This window comes from Kryptolebias marmoratus, linkage group LG14 (assembly GCF_001649575.2).
Source record: "Kryptolebias marmoratus isolate JLee-2015 linkage group LG14, ASM164957v2, whole genome shotgun sequence".
Classification (NCBI taxonomy): domain Eukaryota; kingdom Metazoa; phylum Chordata; class Actinopteri; order Cyprinodontiformes; family Rivulidae; genus Kryptolebias; species Kryptolebias marmoratus.
This window is the reverse complement of record NC_051443.1, coordinates 820,536-839,450: the sequence shown is the minus strand read 5'-3', so window position 1 is coordinate 839,450 and position 18,915 is coordinate 820,536. Positions and strand designations below refer to the sequence as shown.

The 18,915-nt window shown below is 38.3% G+C and overlaps 2 protein-coding genes and 1 long non-coding RNA gene across 4 annotated transcripts in view; 2 read left to right on the top strand and 1 right to left on the bottom strand.

Annotated features, from left to right (window-relative positions):
- Nucleotides 1-578: 578 nt before the first annotated feature.
- On the bottom strand, nucleotides 579-9,523 carry ppwd1 (peptidylprolyl isomerase domain and WD repeat containing 1). Its single transcript, XM_025009352.2, has 12 exons — nucleotides 9,372-9,523; nucleotides 7,605-7,843; nucleotides 7,399-7,501; nucleotides 5,742-5,845; nucleotides 5,534-5,654; nucleotides 4,961-5,408; nucleotides 4,700-4,890; nucleotides 3,927-4,116; nucleotides 3,061-3,242; nucleotides 2,898-2,979; nucleotides 2,639-2,821; nucleotides 579-792 (listed from the first exon to the last, which is right to left on the bottom strand). The coding sequence occupies exons 2-12, from the start codon at nucleotides 7,735-7,737 to the stop codon at nucleotides 649-651; spliced, it is 1,881 nt and encodes a 626-aa protein (XP_024865120.1). The 5' UTR covers nucleotides 7,738-7,843; nucleotides 9,372-9,523; the 3' UTR covers nucleotides 579-648.
- cwc27 (CWC27 spliceosome associated cyclophilin) overlaps nucleotides 7,939-18,915 on the top strand; it is a 63,534-nt gene continuing 52,557 nt past the window's right edge. The window contains exons 1-10 of one of the 2 annotated variants that reach the window (XM_017431192.3): nucleotides 7,939-8,437; nucleotides 8,633-8,729; nucleotides 11,121-11,233; nucleotides 11,385-11,528; nucleotides 13,219-13,317; nucleotides 13,406-13,509; nucleotides 13,875-13,944; nucleotides 15,544-15,623; nucleotides 16,197-16,233; nucleotides 16,308-16,480. In XM_017431192.3, the coding sequence (XP_017286681.1) occupies nucleotides 8,396-8,437; nucleotides 8,633-8,729; nucleotides 11,121-11,233; nucleotides 11,385-11,528; nucleotides 13,219-13,317; nucleotides 13,406-13,509; nucleotides 13,875-13,944; nucleotides 15,544-15,623; nucleotides 16,197-16,233; nucleotides 16,308-16,480 (959 nt within the window). In that variant the 5' untranslated portion in view covers nucleotides 7,939-8,395. The remainder of the gene's footprint in view (nucleotides 8,438-8,632; nucleotides 8,730-11,120; nucleotides 11,234-11,384; nucleotides 11,529-13,218; nucleotides 13,318-13,405; nucleotides 13,510-13,874; nucleotides 13,945-15,543; nucleotides 15,624-16,196; nucleotides 16,234-16,307; nucleotides 16,481-18,915) is intronic. The other variant, XM_017431191.3, reaches the window with a different exon arrangement.
- LOC119617698 overlaps nucleotides 18,714-18,915 on the top strand; it is a 19,176-nt gene continuing 18,974 nt past the window's right edge. The window contains exons 1-2 of the long non-coding RNA XR_005234069.1: nucleotides 18,714-18,729; nucleotides 18,770-18,909. This is a non-coding gene — a long non-coding RNA (uncharacterized LOC119617698). The remainder of the gene's footprint in view (nucleotides 18,730-18,769; nucleotides 18,910-18,915) is intronic.

Below are 18,915 nucleotides of genomic sequence, written 5' to 3'. Positions count from 1 at the left end.
GTTTAGCAGTATAATACAAAGCACTTCTGAATACTTTGTGCTATTACAGCCATTCATATATCAAAACGTTTCGCTTGATTGAAATTAGGTTTTTGTAATTTTTATACTTAATTATTTTACTTTATTTACAAACGCATAGAAAAAGAGCAATATTTTCAACTCATTTAAAACATTTTTAAAAAGTTTGTTGTCTCTTGTTCCTTTTTACCTACTGTTGTTTTTCTCATTTTAGCTTTTACCCTTTAGCTACTTTTCATGCTCGTTTTAGCTTTTAGTCATAGTTTTAGCTACAATGTTGCTGATTTAAACTTTTAGCTTCTGTTTCTTATTTCAGATTTTGGTGATCTCACCTTTTAGCTAAAGTTTTGCCAATGTTGGCTTTTAGTGACTTTATTTTTTTTAGCCACTGTTTTGGTCATTTGGGCTTTTAGCTACCACCGTTGGTTTTAGCTTTAAGCAAATTTGAGCTTTTAGCTCTTTTTTCTGCTTGTTTTAGCCACTGTTGTGATTGTTGTAGGGTTTGTTTCATTGGTTCTAACTTCTGTTCTGCTCGTTTCAACTTTAAACTTTTCCTCCAACCCATTCAAACCATTTTTATTGAGTCAGTAAAAAAGCAGCATCACTGTACAGAACATGCAGGAGAGACGATCACTTTATGGTGATGCTGATGATGCTGATGTCCTCATAAGGTTTATCTGTCTTGGGGTTAACTTTGGCGTTGGAGATCCTCTGGACCACCTCCATGCCTTTAGTGCACCTTCCAAACACAGTGTGTTTGTTGTCAAGCCAAGGCTGCGGAGAAACAACACAGGAATTAAATCCATCCAGAAGGTGTTCAGCTGTGTAACATGCTGGTGTCAGGTCTCAGTCATCCAGAACATGGCACATCTAAAATGTTTAAAAAATAAAACAACAACTTTATTCTGAGGGTGAAGACATTTCATTTCACAACTTGGGAGCTTTCTCAATTCAGAACTGGAGTTTGTGGAGTTTTAAGTGTCAAACTGCTGTTTATATCAGCTAAATTCACATTCTAATAACATACGGGATGATACTGGTTTTTAATTTGTTTTTCTTTTCTTTCCTGGCTGATTTGACAAGTTTTGTTCAGGAAATGTTGGAGTTGTCCCAAAAACCAAGTGATTCGATCTGATTCATGATCCGAATCAAACAAGAGTTCAATGGCATGAGGAACTCTCCGAGTGCTTCTATTTTCACTCTAATCCATACCTTCATGCATTTCTCTATGAGCCAGGCAAACAGACACTGTAATGACTGCAGCAGGGGAGGGAGATTCATCTGCAGGGAAATTTAGTTTAAAGCTCCCCAGGTGGGAACTGAAATGTCTTCAGCTACAGAACAGAAGTCCAGTTGCTTTGTTTTTAAAAAACTGTTTGGATTTCTAATATGTTACAAGATCAGCAGGAGTGTGAGAGAGCACCAGTTTTAGCTACATAAATGTGTGTCTCTGAAATGTGTTATCCAAAAAAGCTGCAGGAGAACAAAACTCGCCCACTGCCAGAGGTGAAGGCAGAGCGATACAGTTCTCCATGTCCATGTGTTCATTACCGCAAAATATTTAATGAAACTTTCAGAAAGTAACAACTGGGTGAATATCTGCAACAGTTTAATATTTAGAGTCAAGCTGATTGAAGATCTGTGCCAACATGAATGTGACTCTAACTCAGATACTCAGCTAAAATTCAGTGTGCGTGTGGACTCATTCTCTGAGTGCAAACTGTCCAGAAACTGCAGGAAACTTTGCCATTTTTCACTGCTTGTAAATGATCTCATGAAGCACTGGATGGATTATTACTGAAACTATTGGACTGACATCTACAACTGATTAACATTCAGACTTAACCCAATTCAAGATGGCTGCCACAGCTAATCATCCTACACAGAAACAACTATGCATCAGTGAATTTTACACATGATAAGCTGTAATTTAGTGTAGTGGTATCATGCCAGATAAACACAAAGTTATTTTTAAGGTTTGACCAAAATGACTCCAACTCTGTCAGTTCTTCATATAAACTGATCTTAGACTCAAACTCTGACATAAAAAGGTAGTGGGTGATATGCATTCCTACACCTTTAATTTCAACATGTGTGAGGATGTGACACTGGGAAAATGTCTGCGTGTGTTCTTCCTCTGACAGCAGCACTTTCATCTAAAGAGTAAAGAGCGCAGAACGTTTAGTTTGTGGGTTTGTGACTGGGTTTTAGAAAAGGAGGTTATGAAATGTTTCTGATAGTAATATGAGCACTACAAAACTAAACTTCAGTATAAAATTCTAATTAAATGGGCCGTATTCAGGTTTGACCTCATTTGAATAAATTAGAAATTCCTGACTTGGAAGCAAAGAGAAAAACATTTACTTTACTGAAAAAGCTTAGACTGTTGTTAAAGGTAAAACAAGCAGAACATAGGCTAAATTAATCAGAATATAGACTAAAATGTGCAACTTATAAGCTGAAAGCAGCAAAACAGAAGCTTAAAGTAGCAGAACAAAAAAATGGTAGCCAAAACTTCAAAAGGAGAATTTTAAATGAGCAAAACATATGTGTGCATTAGTAGTTTGATTGTAAAAATACATAAAGTCGGTGTTGTTGTTGTGGTAATCAGGTCACTTACAGTAGGGACCACAGTGACGAAGAACTGGGAGCCATTGGTGCCAGGTCCTGCGTTGGCCATGCTGAGAGTGTACGGACGGTCATGTCTCAGCGTGGTATGAAACTCGTCCTCAAACTCTCCTCCCCAGATGCTCTCTCCTCCCATACCTGTGCCTGTGGGGTCTCCTGTCTGAATCATGAAGCTCTGCACAAAAAAGGGATGAGTTTAAATACAGCTAATTACTTCTTGCTTTGTTAATTGATTAAAGAGCAAAAATTACCTTAATTACTCTGTGAAAAATATGTCCGTTGTAGTATCCATTTCTGCTGTGAACACAGAAGTTCTCCACAGTCTTTGGGCACCTGAAACAACAGATATTATTCTAGATTCTGACACAGAGGCTGGATCTCTGAACAAAGCCTCGGTGCTCAGGAGAAACTTACTCCACAGGAAAAAGCTTGATGTAGATGTCTCCCATGGTGGTGTGGATGATGGCGCTGTCAGACACTCTCTTGGGACCCTCAGCCTGAGTGGCAGCCATCACCTCTTCCTTTGATGGTTTCTCATTAAAGATATCTCTGTCTGAGTCTGCGCTCTTTGTGTCCTCTGGTTCTCTCTTCGTGAACTTCACAAAAAGAATAAAAACACGATGACAAAAACAAAAGGGTTGATTAGCTGGTGGCCTTCTTTTACTAACATCAGTCCAGTGGTTCACGAGATATTTTACTAACATCAGTCCAGTGGTTCACGAGATATTTTACTAACATCAGTCCAGTGGTTCACGAGATATTTTACTAACATCAGTCCAGTGGTTCACGAGATATTTTACTAACACCAGTCCAGTGGTTCACAAGATATTTTACTAACACCAGTCCAGTGGTTCATGAGATATTTTACTAACACCAGTCCAGTGGTTAATGGGATATTTTACTAACAAACAGGCACTGTTTACTCTAACCAAGAGTTAACATCCAAAGTTTTAAGCAAATATGCAGCACAATGTGTTGCGCTGGGAATACGTGTTAAAAAATCCCTCTTAGCTCCAAACTCACCAAATCTTAGCTCAGTATCTGTTAAACGGTTCCAGCCATTCTTGTGTTTCATAAACCTGCCTAACTGTAACGGCCATCTTGAAACAGGTTCATCAATTGTAGTTTCTGACAGTCTCATTCAAATCTATCCACTGGTTCATGAGATATTTTGCTAACAGAACAGACAAACTAACACACACAGAAGTGGGCAAAAACACAAATGCCAGCAAACAATAATAAGGAAGCGTTCCTTCTGAAACCAGATCCAGCTCTCTCACCATGTAGAAGCGGTTCTTCTTGAAAGCGGTGCAGAAGATGGTGGGATCAGGCTCCACATTCTGCAGGGCGGGGTTGTCCGAGGCCTTCATCTCCACTGTGGGGGCCACACTCATGGTCTTTGCAACCCCCTGGAACAGGCACAGCTGAACCACTCGAATATTCTCCTGCTTCCCAAGGATTCGTACACATCTGATGATGAAAAAGCACAATAAGTGCCTTTAATATTTCTCCCTAAATCAAGCAGCTTCAAATGTATGTTTTACTGAAACCATCATTTTGATAATGTGGGAGAAATGTTGCATTAAAGCCAGTGAGTGGTAAAATTTTCTGAAAAATCCAACATTATTGTAATATATTTATGTAAAAAAATGATATGCTCTTAAGTTGAAAAGTGACAAATTTCCAGGAAAAAAGTCAATTTTTCCATAATTTAATGCAAAGATTTATGAAAATAAAACTAGGATATTTTCTGATATTAGAAACTTGTATATTTGTGAGGGAAAAAGTCAAAACTTCCAAGATTCAAGTCTTAAATGTACCAGAAAAAACTCATGTTCAGAGTCTTAACTCACAAACTAAAACGAATAAAATAAAATAACAATCTGCACCACTTCTAGCTGATGTTTATCATTATAATCGCAGCTTCTGAAAGCTCTTTTTATCTTGGTCCAATAACACAAAGAATTTAGAGCAGCTACGATATTTCATGTTGGAGCTGCTGTGTTAAGCACATCTAACTGGACTTTCCCGTCTCTGCTCCCCCGGGACACACCTGTTGGTTTCCACGTTGATGACTTTGATGCCCAGCATGGTCCCATACAGGACAAAGTGGCCCGTCTCATCGAAGATAATATTTGTTAGTCGAACAGCATCCACCTTCTCCAGCTCCCTCTCTACAGCCATTCGCCTCCCGAACTCCATGTCAGGCAGCTGCTGCCTCATCTGCTGCAGCTCTGTGAACATCTGACAGACAAAGCAGGGCTCAGACATAAAAACATGCCAACCAGAGGCTGAGAATGGTGGGTCGACTTACTGTTAAGGATTCATCAAACACTCGGGTCAGTTTTCCTGTCAGGAAACGAAAAATCCTCACCTTCCTGTCAGAGGCTATGGTGGCCATTTTCTTCCCATCTGGGGAGAAGGCCAGGCTGACAGGATAGGTTTTGTGTTTTGCAAATTCATACAAGTCAGTGTCCGTTTTGTACTCCCAGTCCACGTGTTTGGGAAATTTGAATTCATTCGGAAGGCCTGTCCAGTATTCAAGCATTCCCGCTTTGTCAGCCGACACAATAACTCTAAATTTGGGATTCAAGCGAATTTGCGACAGAGGTGAGGAGTGCATTTTGTCGAAGACATGAAAAGGCTTGTTGCTTCCTCTTCCATCATAAACAAAGATCCTCCCTGTGGACTTTTCTGAGCAAGCCACAGTGCAAATGGCATCCCCAGGGTTGTATATCCACTCACACTGGCCTGGATGAAAGCTACAGATCACAACAGAGAACATCAATCATATCGCAGGACATAAAAAAAGAAAGGTTACTCTGAACTTCTAAACAGATGGAAAATATGTCTGCTATGTACTTCAAAAACTGACATTTGGACCTACCCTAACTTCAGCATATTGATCATGTCAAAGTTGACCACATCAAATACTTTCATGGCCTGATCATCACCAACGGAGCAGAAAAGAGCTCCTTCAGCACTGACAGCAATGCTTTCAATCACACCTACACGTGGTAGAGCAAAAACACAATTAAATAAATGCATTTAAAACATTGCCTGTTTAGCCAAAAATGTATAAATTCAGGTCATACCAAGATGGCTTCGAAAGTGTTTCACAAACTCTATCCCATTGTCCTCCTTCTTTTTCCAAAATTTGACATGCCCATCCTGGCTGGCGGTGATGACGAAGTCTGTCCTAGAACAGAGAGGGGGAGACAGGGTTCAGTGGGACGAGGTGTCCCCCTAAGTCAAGGACAAACTATCAGTGTGAACAAAGTTTATTATGTCAGTAACACCTGACAACTTCAATATGCAAGAGAAAAAACTGCAGAAATCACCACAGAGTCTGTAATTCATGAAATGCACCAGGATGTTGTATTTGGAGAAAACAGTTTCTCAGATACTCCAGCAACATAAGGAATGACAATGAGTTTGCATTTGTTCTTCTTTTTTCTTCCTGTTCTGCTCTGTGGCGTCTTCTCCACACTTTCCAGTTTTGAATTGAGAAAGCTCCCCGAAGAGGAAGCAAAATGTCTTCAACTACAGAATAAAAGTCCAGCTGACTTTTATTTTTGGGAGGATTTACCATGGCCTGGATTGAATACTAGCATCACATACATATTCACACCTCTGTAATAACATCCATCCATCCATTTATCTATTTTCTTTACTCGCTTTTTCCTTTCCGGGTTGTGGGGAGCTGGTGGTTCTCCAGAAGCCACTGTGCGAGAGGCAAGATAGACCCTACACAGGTCACAAGTCCATCACATGGACACAGAGACAAATAAGACAAACAATCATTCAGGTTGTCACTCACATCTAGGGATACTTTAGAGTTACCAATGAACCTAACATGCATGTTTTTGTCTGCGGGAGGAAACACACACATGCACAGTGAGAACATGTCAACGCCACGCAGAAAGGCTGGGATTGTCCTGCTGTCCTCACCACTGTCCTGCTGTCCTCACCACTGTCCTGCTGTCCTCATACATGTCCTGCTGTCCTCATACAACCACAGCTCCTCCCTGTCGTTTGCTTTTTCTAAATCCACAAAAACAATAAAGTTTATTCTGACCCTCTCTGTTCTTCTCCATCAACATCCTCAAAGCAAAGATGGCGTCTGTGGAGCTCTTTCTTGGTATAAAACCATCCTGCTGCTCACAAACAGTCCCCTCTTGTCTAAGTCTAGTTTCCACAGCTGTCTTCCAGATCTTCATCATGTGGCTCATCAACTTAATTCTCCTGTAGTTGCTACAACTCTGTACATCACCCTTGTTCTTAAAACTGGCACCAACACACTTCTCCTCCATTCCTCAGGTATTTTAACAAGCCTAACCTGCTGCACATCCTTTCCAGCCTGATCCCTCTGTCTCAGCTGATACAAGTCCTTCTCTCCCTCCTTAGTGTCCAGCCTCTTGTACAACTCATCATACGCTTCCTGTTTTGCCTTTGCTACCTCCATCTTTGTCCTGTTGCATCTCCCTATATTCCAGTTTACTCTCTTCAGTCCTCTCACTGTCCCATTTCTTCCTGGCTAACCTCCTGCACTTCACTGTCCCACCACCAGGTTTCCTTATCATTTTTTTTTTTCTGTCCAGATGACATACAAAGAACCTTCTCTGTCTAATCACTGTTGCGGTTTACACATATATACATATATTTTTTATTTTCCATCAAGACTGGTCAGACACAGTTAAAATTCGTGTTTTCAGCTAAAAGAGCAAAGAGCACTTGTTTTTATTAACTTACTTGGAACAAACTAAATGCGTGATAAAGTCTCTATGCATGTAACTCCGCTCGTACATGGCAGCTGATGGGAGATTGTCCAAGTAGACACGCTCATATTCAAGAACTGAAGAGAAAACAAAACAAAAACAATAATTAGCAAGTGAGTGTTGTTTAGCGAAGGACCGCATGACCGACAAATGCGGCAAAATTCAACTCCGAAGACTCACCTTTTCGTTTCTTTGTCTTTGAGGCTTCACTCGGCATAGGTCCGACCCAGTCTGTATCCTCTCCCTCCCCATCTCCATCCAGGCCATCGTCAGCTTTTCGCTTCAGTTCCACATTGTTTTCAGTCGTCGCCATTGCTGCACAGTCTGTGACTGTAGTTTTCTTACTGGGGACGGTGCTTCCGGTCGGCTCCGGAGGAACATCAATCTTGTTGATGTATACTATAGTAATTGATTTCAGCCTGAAAATTGTTTTAATTTTTTGTATTCTTTATTTCATAGACCACGATGTACAGTTAGATAAGATGTAATTAACTTTTTTTTTATCATGGTCTTTTTTTGGGGAACCGAAATGTACTCCGTTGTTTTTACCGGTCTATTTTTACAGAACACTTGGACGAAACCAATGTTTCAACGGTTGGGGAGAATCGACGTACATTAATTTATTTTATTATCAGTATTCTTAAAGACTGACATGCAAATAAGTAAATCTGTCTGAAGTAGTAAATAGATTTAAAATTTTAGTTAATAATGTTTGACATTAAATTACAACAAATAAATAAATAAATCTATTGGGACTCCCCTACGCACTCAGAAGTAAACAACATGCTAACATGAGTAGCTAATTTTTCTGTGGAAAGGAAAGCGTGAAATTTGTCTCATTTAAGAAAAGCAGGAGTACTTAGAAAGATTAGTACTATTATTTGTTTGTTTGTTTTGCAGTGAGGTCAAGTGTTTAGAGGTGTGAAATATAAGTTTGTTTGCGTTTACAAAAGCACAAGCTCAGCTTCAAAATGAGCAACATATACATTCAAGAGCCACCGACAAGTGGAAAGGTGAGTGCGTTTTTGTACTGCAGCATATTTTTTTGTACATTTCCGAGAAGAGAATTCAGTGTTTTTTTTTATCAGTAAAGGTAATAAATTTAGGCACGTTTCGCTAATACCAGCTAGGTATGAGCTATTGTCTGTGATAGCAGTAGAAATATGTTTCTGTGAATTCATAGTTTTACGTGTAAATGTCTTCCTCAGGTCCTGTTGAAGACTACAGCAGGGGACATAGACATTGAGCTGTGGTCCAAGGAGGCTCCTAAAGCATGCAGAAACTTCGTGCAGCTGTGCATGGAAGGTAAGAATTTACTGCCAGGTATTAAAAATAACAATCTGTCAGTCCAAGAAAAATCAAAAGGTAAATGGAGACATTTTGTTTGTTCTTGCTGAGATTTACTGTAGTTCACATATCAGTAAAACTACGGTACCTGGACATTAGGGGTTGAACGACTACATATTTTTTAAGGTCGACTACATCATGATAATAGTCGAGTCGATGTCGACTAGTCGCGGTGACGTCATAGTGACGTAAGCGCAAAAACTCTTCACAACTACTTGGAGGCTTTATTAGCTATTTTCACGGCAAATATTGACCCCTAGCTAGGTTCGAAAAACTGTAGCAAATCTCTAAATCCTTCTCCGTGGACAGCAGCTAGTGGTCTCATGTCTTTGACAATGAAATTCACAAGCAAATTTGTGATTTGCTGCCGCCGGTGTCCTGTCACAGCTGGGCGTTTCATGAATGAAGTTACTGACAACTGACTGGATCGAGCCGGTTGTTCAGGAGCTAGCATTAGCGGATGCCTTTTCAAATGACTGTGCATCGCGGTCGTACTTTTGTTGTACTTCAGCACAGCTTTGCAGATTTTGCATGTTACGGTAGTTAAACCAGAAGAGTCATCTTTAGTGAAATATTTCCACACTGTTGACGAATTTCTACCTGTTTGACAAGATGCAGGCTTGTCCTCGATCTGTTTTGAAGACGCCATTTTGTAGCCAGTGTTCTGTCAGATCTGCTGTCAGACTGTCATACACTTCTGACAGCTGATCTGATGACACTTCTAAGCACGAAGTGTCATTCTTAGCACGAACTCACGGCTATATATATGTCAGACAAGTATACACTGTCATTACCAACTACAGGCTTTTATTTAATCAGCAGCTGTCATTACCACAGATCTTTATTTAATCAGCAACATAACATCATAATGTATTAGTTAGATCGTCGTGACAAAGACACTCGCGAGCCGGCTAAGTGACATCCTTAGCGGGAAGGGGGCGAGTTTTAGACGGCTCGTATTTTGTAGTTGACTGCAGCTGCAACTCCATCTCCTTTTAAAAACACTGTAAAACCACAAATATGCATCCATCTACATATCATTTAAACTAATGTATTAACTTATTTTTCTTGTGTCTTGTGACGTATACTGTGCTGTCAGATCAGCACAGGCTGTCACCACCGGCAATCACATGACTGCGACTAGTCGACATGAAATGTAAAAACTCGCGAGACGTCCTAGAGTCGACTAGTCGACTAGTCGACTAATTGGTTCAACCCCTACTGGACATTAGAATGCATTTAAAATAATTTCCTCTCTCATATTTTCCACCCATTTAAGCTGTTATTCTAGGACAGATCTACCATAAGAGGACTTGGACACGTGCCCAGAGGCTCTTAATGCAAAGGAGACCCTTAGTCATGAGTGGAAAATTATATATGATGATATATCAAAGCAGGATTGGGCAGTTAATTGAATTTGCAGTTTTGATTTCAACTTTGGCTTTAAACAGGATAATTGACAAATGATGATTATTAAAACTATTCAGCCATACTCTGCTTTGTGAGTTGAATCTTATTTACCGGCTGAGATGCACGAGCTGCAGCCCCCACCCACTGCTGGGAGGGCGAGGAGGGCAGACACAGAAATGATATTTAACATCAAGAACAGCGTTGAAAACAAACAGTCCACATGTAAACGATGTGTCTTTTGAGAGAACAACTTTCTGTAAGTTTTGTTAGAAAAATAATAATAAATAAGCTGCTGTCAACAAAACAACAGACCCTCTTCATCAGAGATTCAAACAGGACACAAAAATACCATGCTGCACATTAGACTGTATTTACTGTGAGCCTAATATTTATGAAATCTACAGTGAATTTTGAGCTTTTGGCCACTGAGAGTCTTAATCCTGCCCTGCAGTTCTTACATGTTGGATTTTTATACTTTTACTCTGATGTGGTGGTGCAGTAGTTAGGTCACTGCTCCGTTATTTTATACCTTTTTGTAGAAGATAAATAATTCTTTCATTAATAAACAGTCATTTAATATTTTTAGCTGTTCATTTTACATTTGACATTTATTTTGTGAGGGTTTCTTGATATTAATGTGTAAATACATACAAAATATTGAGGAAATACCATTTTGCTACGTCAGTTAATTGCCACTTTATTCTCTCATCATTATCATAATTGTCATCTACACATATTGATTTCTGATGGTACTTACAAATGACTGTGCACTGACGGAAAGAATTTGATCTGATCCCAGTAATTATTTGAATAAAACAACTTCCTAAATATGCATGTTTTGTTTTAGAAACCTGCTGGCTTTTGAAAATTCTTTTGAAAGTACAAGACTTTAAAATAAAGTTTTGCCATATTGTTTTATAATGTTTCTCCATACTTTAGGTTATTACGATGGCACAGTTTTCCACAGAGTCGTGCGAGATTTTATCATTCAAGGAGGAGATCCTTCTGGAACAGGGCTGGGTGGAGAGTCCATCTACGGCCGCCCATTCAAAGTAAAACGTCCTTACCTCTTTGAATCTACATATATATATTTGATTATCAGTGTTAATGAACACACACACAACCATAAATAAAACAATAAAAAACATAAAAATATGAATAAATTTATTCTAAAAACTTACAGCATCTTTTTCAATCTTCTAGGATGAGTTTCACTCCAGACTGCGCTTCAATCGGAGGGGCTTGGTTGCCATGGCGAACGCTGGCTCACATGACAATGGCAGTCAGTTTTTCTTCACATTGGGACGTGCAGATGAGCTCAATAACAAGCACACAATATTTGGAAAGGTAAAAATCTGAGTAGCTGGAGATTTATTTTGCCTGGATACTAGAATTCCTCAAATTCCAATTGTGGAATTGTCCAGACTCTAATGAAGTTTATCTGAATCCTGACTGGTTGTTCAATTTCAGTGGAATGTTTTTTTGTTTTACTTGTTCACTTTTCTGTTTATGGTCATTTAGTTTAAGTGGCACAGCTTTTTTAGACATGGCAGTAGCCTAATTTATTGCCGACTGTCCGGGTGTCCCTCCTCTTTGTGTCTCTGTCTCTGTGCAGAAAGAGAGCCAAGAGGCTAAAAATAACAGCTGAACAAAGAACATGGTCTGAATCAGCATTCAGACTTTTATGTTTTTGTTCTGTACCTTTTTTCAAGCTGCTTCCACGTAGTTTGTGCTATTTTAACCATTGGTGGTGTAACAGGACACGCATCTCACGAGACAAGGCGTATGTGTGTGTGTGTGTGTGTGTGTGTATACAGGAGCAGTGATTAGAGACACAAACTCAACCTCATGAGTCTCTTCAGACATCAGATCAGTGCTTCAATGATCCATGACTTCTCATTAAAGCTGTGCGACCTTTGAACTCAAGGGGGTCCAACTCATTTTCACAAGAAGCCAAAACAATAATCTGACCAAGGGACAATTTTCAAAATTAGGACTTTTGTTAATTTCCTAAATCTTTCTTTTAAATCACTACTTTTTAACTTACTGATTTCTAATGAAATCACGTAACGTGGCCATCAGGCCATCAAAAAACATCCCTCAGTGGAAATTCAAACAGCTACAAACATTTTAACCTAAAATGACAGCAGAAGACAAAGAAGATAATCTGGACAAAATAGATTTAGACAAACACTCTGTAGCTGTGATGTGCTCTGAGAGGGGTTTAAGTCTTAGTGGATGATACACTATAAACATCAGATTTAAGCTTCTTTCAGTGTTTTTTTTATTATTTTCATCACACTGATTGATGAGCACAGAGTGCTGGTGGAGATTTTCAGTTATCCAGGAAATGGCAAATCCAAAAAGTTAAAAAAAAAACAACAACTTAGCAACTTGACTTTTCTTCTGTAGCTGAAGAGATTTGGCTTCCCATCTGGTGAACATTTTTTAATTCAAAGCTGAAATTACTGAGATTAGTGGTCACATTGTTAATACTCCCAGTGTGACCACTCCCAGGACAGCAGGGTTACATTAACCACCCCCACGTTATATTTCTGGCTAATCAAACAAATTTTGATACAAACCCACGGGAGAAAAAAGTTCTGCCTGGACCTTGTGTTGAGAACAGGCTCTGGGAGCTACTAGGAGAACAAAATGTCACGACTACATCAGCGAGAGCAGATTTCTTCACTTCTGGTGGAGTATAAATCCAACTATAAGTCTGATACTCAGGCCTTTTCCCTCTAATTCACACCTTCATGCATCTCTCTTGTGAAGCAGGCGAATAAAGAAGCTTGTGGACACATACAAGAATCGTCTCGAAGCAGTCATAAAAAACAAAGGCTACACTATTGACTATTAAAGAAAGACATTGGACCAGGGTATTTGCTTGAGATACATTTATTTAGGCTGACCTCGCTAAAACTGAACTGAAAACCACTGCTATGTACAATAAATGTTACATTTGTTGGGGTGTTAAACGATCATCAAGATTCAACTGACAGCATTTAGTTTTTTTCCTTCTAATCTGTTTCAGATCACAGGAGACACCGTTTATAACATGCTCAGATTAGCAGAGGTTGAATGCAACGCTGACGAAAGACCACTGAATCCTCACAAGATAAAAACTGCTGAGGTACTTTTGTTTTACAGTCTTTAATATGCTTTTTACCTGCTTGTATGTTCAGAGGTCTAATTTTTATTTTCTCTTTTCTGTCCTCTAGGTACTTCATTCTCCTTTTGATGACATCGTACCTCGTGAAACAAAGAAAGTAAAAAAGGAAAAAGACAAGGAGGACGTAAAGATATCTCAGTCAAAAGCCACAAAGTGAGTGTTCACACTGTATTATTTATTTATTGTTTGTTTGTTTTGTTACAAAGTCAGGAGTGCAACTGCTAGAAGTGTGGAGCTTTTTAAATGATCTGTTGCCTAATATGATTGTTTTTCTTCATCATAGTTTTTTATTTATTTTATCTGTAGTCGATATGAAAAACAGCTGGTGCTCCAATGAGACGTTCATATATACAAAATAATATTTGTTTTATTAAAGACCTACAAAATATGTATTGATTATTTAGCAAAAAGTAAGATTAAAGCAGTAATCTGGGGTTGACCTAACATGTCACACAATATATTTGTATAGTTTTGTTGTTGTTGATGCTTCAACACCAACAATATGTTCATTTTTGCAGGAACTTCAGTCTTTTATCATTTGGAGAAGAAGCTGAGGAAGAAGAGGAGATGGTCAATCAAGTCAGCCAGGTAATCATGTTTTAACAGTTTTATTTATGTTTTTTAGGAAAGAGCATATTTGTTTTTAGCTCTGCCTTTTTTCACGCTGTCAGTCATTTATATAAACTACAAACAGTTTCTGAGCTTTTCAACTGAATGATGCTGAGGGATGGCACTGGCTGGAAAACAACACGCTACAGATTAATACAGAAAAATGTATCATTCAGAGGCAGCTGCATCTAAAATTAACTTTGTCCTAACTAGTAAATTTGTTTAAATCCTTAACAACCATGCTACACAACACATGCCATTGTCAAAGTTATAAATACAATCCTTAGTGATTTACAGTGATCTGTAAATCTCATAAACCCATATGTTATTCAAAATGAAACATAGGAAATATATCAAATGTTCAAATAAAAAATTGTACCTTTTTTGTTAGAAGGTAATTTTGATGGCAACAATACATTTCAAAAAAGTTTGGACAGGAACAACAAAAGGCTGTAAAAGTAAGTGGTGCAAATATGAAACAGCTGCAGAAGCACTTTATAACAAATCAGGTTGATTGACTGAACTTTTCAGAAGTAAGGATGGGCAGAGGTTTACCAGTCTGTAAAAAGTTGCATCTAAAAAAGTGGGAAGACTTTCAATATCCCATCATACAGTTTATAATATCATCAAATGGTTTCAAGAATCTAGAGAAATCTCTGAGCTGAAAGTCAGTATTGGATGCTCCTAATGTTTGGGCCCTTAGGCAGCGCAGCATTAAATCATTGTCTGTAAACACAGTTCACTGTGTCATCCATAAAAGCTGCTTAAAGCTCTGTCATATGAAGAAGAAGACAGATGTTAACACCATCCAGAACCATAGCAGTCTTCTCTGAGCCATGAGTCATTTAAATGGTGAGCTGTTCTGTGGTCAGACAAATTGAAATTTGTTTTGGAAAGTGTCTTTGGGACTAAGTAGAGAGGGACCATGCAGCCCGTTTCTAAAGCCTGCCTCTCTGCTGCTTTGGGAATGCTTAGGGCATGGGCAGCTTACACATCTGGAAAGGCTAATCCTCCATCAGACAAGAATGGGACAAGATTCCCTCCAAACGTCCATCAGCTGCTGTCCTCAGGTCCTACATGTTTACAGACTGGTGTTAAAGAAGACAGGATGCTTCATGGAGGGGATAATGCTGCTGTCCCAGCTTCTGTTTTGATATGTTGCTCCCATCAAATTCAAAATTACCTTATTTTTCCTAAAAATTGTACAGTTTCTTAATTTCAAAGTTTTATATGTTTGTGACTAAAATAGGTATTTATGAACTTTGCAACACATTTTCCAGAGTTGAGGTTTTTACAGTTGCTTCAGTCCATATTTCTCACCGTGTTGAAAAGTCTGTGTGCAAAATACTCAGTGCAAGGAAGAAGTAGCTTTAGTTCATGTTGTTTCACTGGTCACATTTTAGGTACAAATTGTTCTGTATTATTGTTGCAAAATTAAAAATCAATGTGTGGATTTATTAGCTTGTCGCTTATTTTATTTAAAAAAGAAATTGGAAGTTTCCTTGTAACTGGAGCAGATTTGAAATACAAAAATATGAAATGCAATCATTTTTATCATTTTTATTTCTGTTCCTTCAGACGTTTAAGGGGAAAAGCAAAAGCAGTCATGACCTTCTGAAAGACGATCCCAGACTGAGTTCTGTTCCAGCTGTTGATAGGTATGACCACAGCGGCAGGTATCGCCCGCCGCTGTCTGTCTGTGCATGGATTCATTTGTCTGTAGCAATAGCAAAGTATCCCATGAACAACTGGATAAAACTGTTAAAAAGAAGTCCTTAAAAGGACATCTACAAGTGGACAAAGGGGGTTTATCCTCTGCAAGAAATAAAGAAACTGGCTCTCAATCATGTGGCTGCGAGACCTTCTTTTCCACAAGTACATTTACTACTCTGCATGTAAAACTACAGAACAGATTTTATTGACTGGATTTCCATCTACAGCTGATTACATTTGGTGCTACCACAGTTCATGATGGCCAACACAGAAATGGCTGTAACTTAGTCCAGTTTACTGATACTGGGATAGAACTTGGTGTGGTAGTAGCAGATAGTCATCCCCAACATGTACACCATGGGGACTAACACATCTCACAGTATCACACAAGATCTTAAGAATGTTTGACCTAAACTGCTATAACTATCATCCTGAAATGATTTTGCATTGAATTAGCCATTGTTAACTCCAGTGGTTGAGCTTTTTAACAATAATCTTTATTTTTTCTCCTTTTAAAGGAGAAAGAAACAACACACACCTGGAAACACAGCTGATGTAAGTAGAACACAACGCACAAACAAAGCCTGCTCTCATATTTCTTTCATTTTAATTCCACTGTTATTTTTCAGTCAGGCGATGAGGCAGATGACATTGAGGATGATGTGTATGCAGATGAAGAATATGACTCAGACAAGAAAGAAAGGATGAGAGAACTTGTCAGTCAAAAACTAAAGAAAGAAAAAGGTGCAGAGAGAGCACCTGACCCCAGTGAGGAAGAGCGGGAGAAGAAGAGCAGCCGCAGGTAATGTTGTCCTGATTAAATCTATCAGGTGGCAGGTCTGTTCATAAATGATCCACTTGCTCATTATGAATGTGTTGTTTCACTTGTAATACACCAGGACGGCCTGATGGTGGCGCTTCTGTCCTGTATAATTCAGAGAGCACACACCAAAGCACTATAAGTGACACAACTGTTTTACAGCAGCAGGCTGACAAAATGTTTGCTTTGCTTTGCTGACACTCAAAGCAGTTAATAAAGTCACATCAGAATAGTTTGAGACTTGGATGTGTTTTATGGCAGAGAAAAGATGAGTACTTAGGCCATTTAGCCAAGCTGTTTTCTTGATTATCAGACAGAATGTTTGCAACCCAAAGTTAAAGAAATTACTAATAAAAAACATTCATCTATATTTCAAGATCACACCTGATCTCAAAATGTCTTGTTAAAACAATTATGTAAAGCTTCTGCTTAAGCACTTTAGCTTTATATGAGACAATCACAAGCTTAAACCAGAGAGTGTTTGATAAGTTTGCTTTAAAAGTTCTACCTCAAAATGTCACAATCACATAAAGGATATAGATGAATTTTTAAATAGCCTTTGGGTTGTGACACTAAAAAAACATTAACATAAAAATGTTATTTAATCATTGACATAGGAATTTCTGTTGTATTTGATGCAAAGTAGAACTTCACAATATTGGGAAAATATTAAACTCCAATATTATACTTATTATCTCAGTAACACTGTTGGTGGAGATGAGCCCATATTTTCCTCACTCCTCTTTTTCTTTTCTAACATGACTCTCCATCACTCTTCATGGGTTTAACATCCCAGTCATTGTCATCTGTATCAGGTTTGGGCAGGAAGAGCCTATCCAACTCACCAAAAACAATATTAGTGTGCAGAGTGTGTGTGCATAGCACTGGTAAAGTAAAAGCCTACCAAATGTTTTAGTACAAGCAGCTTTCTGCAGCATTGCTGTTGCACACGTTGATATTGTTAAACATCCTGCTCGAAAAGTACAATGAGACAGTGCAACATTAGATAGAATAGACTTAATATGACACAAATCATGAATATCTCTTAGGTTTTATTAGTAAATGACATAAATATTTCTTAAACATTTGTAAATTGTGTTGTTATTGGCTTTCACTACTGTGTCTTGCAAAACTGGTTACGCTTCTTGATATTTTTTGCTGTATTATTGCAATACAACTCAGTAATTGCAATATATGTATGGTAATTTAGTAGTTTGTGTACCTGCACTACACAAAATAGGTCACATTTGAGGAGTTGTAAAATAAAAATCTTTTAAATAATAAAAAAATAGCCTGAACTAGAGCAGAGCAAAAAACCCTCATTATTACACTAAATAATCTAGGCCCAAAAAGATTTTAATCACTTTATTAAATATTGTCTTTCAAAATAAAAAAAACAACAAATGTTGCAGGAAAAAAATGTAATATACATCAAGTATACATAAAAACGTGGTAACTGAGAATAGTTTTAAAAGACAGAACTTGTATCTTGTTTCCTGTGTCTAATGTGTTTTACAGCGCCACACACAGGCCTGGGGTAGTTACTACAAGATTTCTGGTTATTTTGTGCATTTCTGTGTGGATTAAAACATTCATAGAAACCGTGACATGTTTATGATGATATGTTTAGAAAAACAACTAAAACAGTATTTCTGTGTGGACAAAGTCTAAGTAGGAAATAGGGAGAGCTTCATGTTTTTGTATTTTAAACATTACTTGAATTCAGAAAAGTGTCGGTCATGTGTATATTTGCACTGGAATACATGCCTGAATCTGAAGTGACGCACAGCGTAATTCTGCTAAATAACATCGTCTGTCTCCATAACACTGGCATAAAATTTAATTACACAGATCTGTGATTATCTGCTATACGGTTAAACTAACACAAGCATAAACAGCAGCTTTGTCTTAGTTTCACCAACACAATATTTCTGTTCAAAAATAGGTTTTAGAATTGTTGTAAATTGCAAACCGCACATTAAAACTGTTAAAATGCGGCTGTTTGGTTTTTTGTTTGTTTGTTTTAATTTCTTTAATATGTTTCACTTTTGTCTAATAATAAATGTCTTAAATATAGTTTCAGTTCCCATTTTTCTAATAATCTCTCAAGTCCTGGAGGTCAGGCAGAGGGGAAGTGAGAGATGTTAAAAAGATGAATCATTTATTTATTCATCCATCCATACATTTTATTTTACCTGCTGTTCCGTGCAGGTGGAGTCATTGTGTAAGAGGTGAAGTCATTGTGTGAGAGGTGGAGTCACAGTATGAGAGGTGGAGTCAGCGTGTAAGAGGTGGAGTCACAGTATGAGAAGTGGAGTCAGCGTGTAAGAGGTGGAGTCATTGTGTAGGAGGTGGAGTCACCGTGTAAGAGGTGGAGTCACCGTGTGAGAGGTGGAGTCAGCGTGTGAGAGGTGGAG

Excerpts from the sequence above, each read along its gene's own strand:
- ppwd1 (XM_025009352.2), bottom strand. The coding sequence starts at position 7,737 with ATGGCGACGACTGAAAACAATGTGGAACTGAAGCGAAAAGCTGACGAT. Across the intron at positions 5,846-7,398 it reads ACGCATTTAGTTTGTTCCAA|GACAGACTTCGTCATCACCG; the intron begins GTAAGTTAATAA and ends TCTCTGTTCTAG. Across the intron at positions 5,655-5,741 it reads ACACTTTCGAAGCCATCTTG|GTGTGATTGAAAGCATTGCT; the intron begins GTATGACCTGAA and ends TACCACGTGTAG.